The following is a 6,765-nucleotide window of genomic DNA, read 5'->3' on the forward strand; positions in this document are numbered from 1 at the left end:
CACAACCACAACCACAACCACAACCACAACCACAACCACAACCACAACCACAACCACAACCACAACCACAACCACAACCACAACCACAACCACAACCACAACCACAACCACAACCACAACCACAACCACAACCACAACCACAACCACAACCACAACCACAACCACAACCACAACAACAACAACAACAACAACAACAACAACAACAACAATAATAATAATAAGACTTGTAATGCGCACGTATCCACCCTGCTGGGTGTTCAAGGCGCAGTAAAACCAAAAACAAAACAAGAACAAAACAAAGAAAAACAGACAAAACAAAATTAATCCTTGAAAAACTGTGACATAAGATAAGTTTTGAGAAGAGATTTGAATGTTGTGGTACAAAGACAAGATCTAAGATTAAGTGGTAGAGAATTCCAGATGCGTGGCGCAGCTGAAGAAAAAGACCTGTCTCCCCATGAGTGCTGAGACTTGGGTTCGATGAGAAGAAGCATGGTACTTGATCGAAGATTTCTTGATGGAGTGTAAACTTGAAGAAGTTCAGAAATCTAGAGGGGAGCCTTGCCATTAAGTGCTTTGTGGACAATGAGCATCAGCTTGAAGATGATTCGTTGAGAGATAGGGAGCCAGTGTAGTTGTTTCAGAATGGGGTTGATGGAACAGGATTTCATAGACATAGTCACAATGCGAGCAGCAGTAATTTTGAGGCGTTGAAGACGGGAAATCTGGTTGTTAGGAAGACTGTAGAGAAGAGCATTGCCATTGTCAAGGCGAGAAGTAACAAATGCATGAATGACTGTTTCAGTGGCACTTTTGTCCAAGTACTTACGAATCTTACCAATATTCCTGATGTGGTATGATGGCAGAACGATGTTGTTGATGTGTGGTTGAAGTGTCATCGATGAATCAAAAATAACCCCTAAGTTCCGAGCTTACAGCAAAGGAAGCTATCTGAGCATCACCGATGGAAATGTATGGCACTGAAACCTTTGTTAACTGTTGACGTGACCCAAATAGAAGGAACTCTGTCGTCTTATCTACACTTCACTGCATAATACACAATAATAACTCTTCCCCATACACAGTTGTGGCGTTAGCGAAGCACAAGGAGCGACGCCTACTCTTTTATTATATAAGAAAACATAAGAAAACATAAGTATTATTATATTATATTAACTTTACGTCATACCATTAAGCTGACATTGTACCTTCTTTGCACTTTGCACTTTTTGCACATTTTGCACATTTTGCACATTTTGCACTCTGCACATTTTGCACTCTGCACATTTTGCACTCTGCACTGTGCACTAAAAAAAACACATCATTGGGGGAACACGACTTCCAGGAAAAACCAGAGAAGTTACTCTGGAAACCTGTGCCCAAAGACATTCGGAGTCCCCCTCCGTGAAGGTGTTGGACCTCACCTTGGCTGCCAAAATTAAATTTAAATAAATTACCTTACTTATTCCGTAGTAATTAAACTTAACGAGAAGTACGCTGTGAAAGTGCTTGCTAGACTGACTACCAATACTCTTTGTAACTTCCTTTTAAACCTCCCTCTTCACCCCTATTACATAATGGCCACCTGATATGCACAATGCATTACTCGAATTCCTATAAGACAATTATTTCCCGCTATACTACGAACCGCGGGAAATGTGTAGTCTTATCTACACTTCACTGCATAATACACAATAATAACTCTTCCCCATACACAGTTGTGGCGTTAGCGAAGCACAAGGAGCGACGCCTGAATAGAATTTTTCAAAGCAAGAGTGTAGCAGTTAAGAAAAGTGAAACAACTAAATTATTTTACTCATAGACCTATGATGAGCGACTCGAAGCTTCTTTACAAATACCGATGACTTTGAACTACGTAACCATATCTACGAATTATTTAACAACGTTTTGTCTGTCTCTTGCAGAACAACTTTTATTATTATGGAAACCGCTAATGGAAACTTCTATAACCTCTTTCTGTAGTTACAGGCCAAGGCTTTTGCTTACTTGTAGCCTTTTTTCAATAGGGTCTTCAACATACCCATCTTTGCTCTGTTCTCTCCTCCATCGGCCATGCCGCCTGAGACAACGGTCACTTACTTCTTTTTTGGCCGCTGTCGTAGCCCCGCCGGATCTTAGGGAATGTACCCCGAAATTACCGTTAGGTGCTACTGAACCTAACATCTTAAGAATGCATTCCCTAGCTCTAGAATAGCTTAACTTTTTATCTTTTGTTATTAACTTGCAAACATTCTTGGTTCTATAAGCTGGTTTAAACAGGAAATGGTTCGAATCGGAAGTTACACCCGCAACGGACATAAATCTCAACAGCATATTGTATGGACACGCTGAACTTGAACCTTTAGCAATTGAAACCTCATCACCTGTTCTGTACTGATCTGTCTTACTTTTCTGTATGGAAATTACAAAATAATCTGGTTGGATGTTTAAATCTTTACATCGAATGGAACTTAATTCGTCATATCTCAGAAAACCTGCAAATGCTGTAGTTATCATACACAAATCTCTTATTACGATTACGTCATTGCTATTTACAAAATTGTTACAAAGATCCATTATCATGTCGGCAGTGACTACATCTTTTTTAACAGTTTTGTGACCTGTAGTCCGCTTTGCGGCTTCGTGAAGATTCCTGACGAAGGCGTTACTAGTGGGATCGTCCAAGCCGTTTATTTCATGGGCCCATTTGATGCCATAAACGGCCGCCGAAATGACATGGTGCGTTGACCCCGTGTCCAGTAGTTTTGTCAAAAACACTGCGACATGAATTGGTCCTGCTGGTAAGTCACAAAAATTGTTCTGGTTGCAAAATTGTTGCCATCTCTTGAAACTGTTATAGTATTTACAAACTGTGCTGTCGCTTCTGGCTGCCATCATGTATCTGCACATCTTCTCCGCGACGCCTTCTTCACTAACTCCCGCTGTCTCCAATGCCTCACTTACACTGCTCCTCAGATGGATACCTGGTAAAGAAAACAAACATATTATTCCTTTGTCTCGTATTCATCACGTACCGTTTCGGATTGTGTGAATCATATCCTTGCCAACAGGCTATATTTGATTCAGAATACAATTTTCAAAGCGATTAATTTGAATTTCAATGGATTATCTACAAAAATGCCATTACTGCCGGATCCTTTGCGGATCACATTTGAACAAGGTAACACTTCCTTAGCTTTTACAAAACTGTGAAAAACCTCTGGTTCTGCGACCAGCGAAGGCCAAAATGGAGACGATCTCCATAGGGGAACAACAATAGTCCCCTTTGCCTTGTCCTTTTGCATTTTCTTCAGTGTTCTCAGAATTAATCTTGGTGGCGGTACCAACCAGTTACATTCGTTTGACCAATTCTTAGTGAATGCATCTACGCCTTCCGTTCCAGGACACCACCACCTGGAGTTAAACCTCTTACACTGTGAGTTCAAATTTGATGCAAACCTGTCTATGGAGTGTGGACCCCAAACTATGTCCCAATAAGCAAATACTTCTGGCTGAATTTGCCAGTCATCACTGTCGGTTGTTCTGCTGAGAGTATCAGCCAGTACATTATATTTCCTTTTAATCCATTCAGGTTTAATAACTATACTTTTCTGCTCACAAAATCGATTGATATTTAATGCAATTTGCTGAAGATTAGATCGTCTGCTACCCGAATTTATTATTCTCTTCACATTTTGATTATCGGTAAACAATTTAACTTTCCTGTTTTCCAACATTTCAGTGTTGCTTTTCAGTACTCTTTCTACTGCTACAGCTTCTCTCCAACTGGAGCTTTGCTGAGCCTCTTCTTTGTTCCATGAATCCATCACTTCTGTGCCTTCAAGTAAGGCTCCCGCACCAAGGGAAACATACCCGCCATATCCAATAGCGGATGCATCACTATATGCTTCAATTACATGATCAACTTTACTTTCAATACTTAAACCTTTGTCGTTTAAGGTTCTAACCTCCTTCTTCCAAAATCGAATCTCCTCATAAGCCTCATGGTCTATCTTTACTGGGGCATTCCAGCTTGCCCTTGTATCGATACAACGATACAGTGCACGAGTTTGCAATCTTACCAATCTTCCTATAGAATGTGTTAAAGAAATAATCTGACCAACTGCTGAAGCTGAAATTCTGGCTGGAATCAAATGACACTTATCCGAATCCATCTGATAAATAATTGACTCAAGCATCTTTTCAACTCTATCAATTCTATTTGGTACAGCATGTAATGAACCCGAGGCCATGAGCCAGCTGAAACCCAACCATTGTGCACTTTGCGAAGGTTCCCAGACGCATTTCTCATGCGAGATCAGGAAACCCAAATCCTGCAATGATTTCTGCACTTTGTTACTGAGTATGAGTCCTGCTTCTAAAGTACTACTACCCGCTAGCCCATCGTCTATGAACATGATAATCTTATGACCTCTAGACCTCCACAATGTAAGAAAAACTTTCATCATTTTAGTGAAAATGTACGGTGCAGTTGCCAATCCAAAAGGAAGTACATTGAACTGATAGTAACGTGTTACACCTTCTTTGTCCCATGAAAAACCGAGATATGGTCTATGCTGCACAAAAATGTCAATATGATGATAAGCTGACTTGAGATCAAAAGTAAACAAGTAATCCCCTGTAACAAACATTTGTTTTGCAACGGTAACATCTTCATACTTAAACTTGAACTGTGCCAAATGAGGGTTGATATCTCTGCAATCCAAAACTAGTCTTGGTTTACCATTCTTACTGAAAGCAACCGTCAAGGGATTGCCACATGATGGTTTGTGTAAGACTTCAGAAATACAGCCTTTTTCTTTTAGTTTTTCAATCTCTGTTGCAACGAATAACTTGTTCTCCAAAGCCGACCTATTGTTTTTCAAATGAAAAACACCTGGTAGTGTTCTAAAGGGTATTCTATACCCGTCTACAATAACTGCCTTTATATGTTCATTTACTTTCGCTTCTTCCCAGTGTTTTAAGGAAGCCTTTAGTCTACCTACTGTTGTTAACACAAACGATTTATTTGGTACACCTTTTGTTTCCTTGATTAACACCGATGGTTCATAATCGGTTTTCTGATTCCAGTCAAAACTGAGATCAATAATAGAACAAAAATTATCACTTATCTTATCACTTGGAAGTTGTCGTCTCTGTGGGCACGAATACTTCCAATGCCCTGGCTGGCCGCAGTTGAAACAGAGCCCCGGTTTCTTGGCTGATGTCACGCTGCTCACGCTCGTTTGTTGAGTGTTTGCTCCTGACTTCCCGGCAGGCTGAGAAGCCGGCCATGATGAAAATCTTGTGGATTTCTTTATTCTTTTGGCCTGCTCAATCTTCAGCTTCTTACTGGCTCTGGATTCAGCCCGGTTGATTTTCTTTTCGTCGTCAGAATCAGAGGCCAGTGGGTTGGTTTCATATTCATGAACAACCTTCCATCCGGACTCCGATACGTCGGCCATTCTGATCAGCTTTTGGCGATGATTTATCAAGTTTATACCTTCAGATATGCTGTTGATAGCCTGTGGAACATCTTTGAGGTTTGTCACGCTCGTTTCTGCTTCTCTCAGCTTAGTAGCGACTTTTGCATTGAATTTAAATTGATCCTCGCAGCTCTTACGTTTGAACGTATAGCTGTCATTTGCTAAAATGTTCTGCTGAATTTTCGCAAGTTGACTCTCCGAAAGATCTTTCTGTACATCGCTTATCTTTGTTTCAAAGCAAGTAAATTTCGACGAAATTAGGCTATCTAACTTGCTTAAAAGTGCTGTTTGTGAACTGGCAACAGCTTGCTTTACTCTTTCGTCGATGTAGTTGGCTTGTATTTGGCTTTCCATGTCGATCGGAGTAGACGCCCTACAGCAACTTAACGAGAAGTACGCTGTGAAAGTGCTTGCTAGACTGACTACCAATACTCTTTGTAACTTCCTTTTAAACCTCCCTCTTCACCCCTATTACATAATGGCCACCTGATATGCACAATGCATTACTCGAATTCCTATAAGACAATTATTTCCCGCTATACTACGAACCGCGGGAAATGTGTATTATCATCATTTAACTTCAGGAAGTCTTGTTGTGTCCAACGTCGAATCTCTTGGATGCATTTCTCAAGTCTTGCAATAGATGCATTGGCGCTTTCTTGAGAAGATTTAAATGTGATGTATAGCTGAGTGTCGTCTGCATAGACATGGTAATTCAGATTGAATTTCAGGATGATGTCACGAATCGGTAAAGTGTACAGTGTAAACCACTGCGGGCCGAGTACGGACCCCTGTGGCACAGAGTAGTTCAAAACAACAGGGTCCGATATCGCGGTGCCAATACATACATGCTGAGTTCTGTTGTGGAGATACGATTTGCACCAAGCTAGGGCTGTGTCCTCTATGCCAAGGTGATTCTGGAGCCGAGAGAGAAGGATGTTGTGATCAACAGTGTCAAACGCAGCACTCAAGTCTAGCAGGACTAGTGCTGTTAGGTTACCACTGTCCATTGCAGAAAGAATATCGTTGCTCACACTGACTAGTGCAGCTTCTGTCCCATGGAAAGGCTTGTATGCTGACTGAAACACGTCGGACAGGTTGAAAGCATGAATGTGATCAGAAATGCGTGATGAGACAACTCGTTCGATGACTTTTCCAAGATATTTTAAGTTTGCAACTGGTCTGTAGTTTATGAATACCTCATTGTCCAAGTTTGGTTTTTTGATGAGCGGTCTGATGTAGGAAACTTTGAGGCTATCGGGGAAACAACCGGAACTGA

The 6,765-nt window shown here is 41.0% G+C and overlaps 1 protein-coding gene across 1 annotated transcript; it reads right to left on the reverse strand.

Moving 5' to 3' along the window:
* Nucleotides 1-3,081: 3,081 nt before the first annotated feature.
* LOC139935359 (uncharacterized) lies at nucleotides 3,082-5,887 on the reverse strand. Its single transcript, XM_071929902.1, has one exon. The coding sequence runs from the start codon at nucleotides 5,838-5,840 to the stop codon at nucleotides 3,084-3,086; it is 2,757 nt and encodes a 918-aa protein (XP_071786003.1). The 5' UTR covers nucleotides 5,841-5,887; the 3' UTR covers nucleotides 3,082-3,083.
* Between the last annotated feature and the right edge of the window lie 878 nt (nucleotides 5,888-6,765).

The sequence above is a fragment of the Asterias amurensis genome, chromosome 3 (genome assembly GCF_032118995.1).
Source record: "Asterias amurensis chromosome 3, ASM3211899v1".
NCBI lineage: Eukaryota > Metazoa > Echinodermata > Asteroidea > Forcipulatida > Asteriidae > Asterias > Asterias amurensis.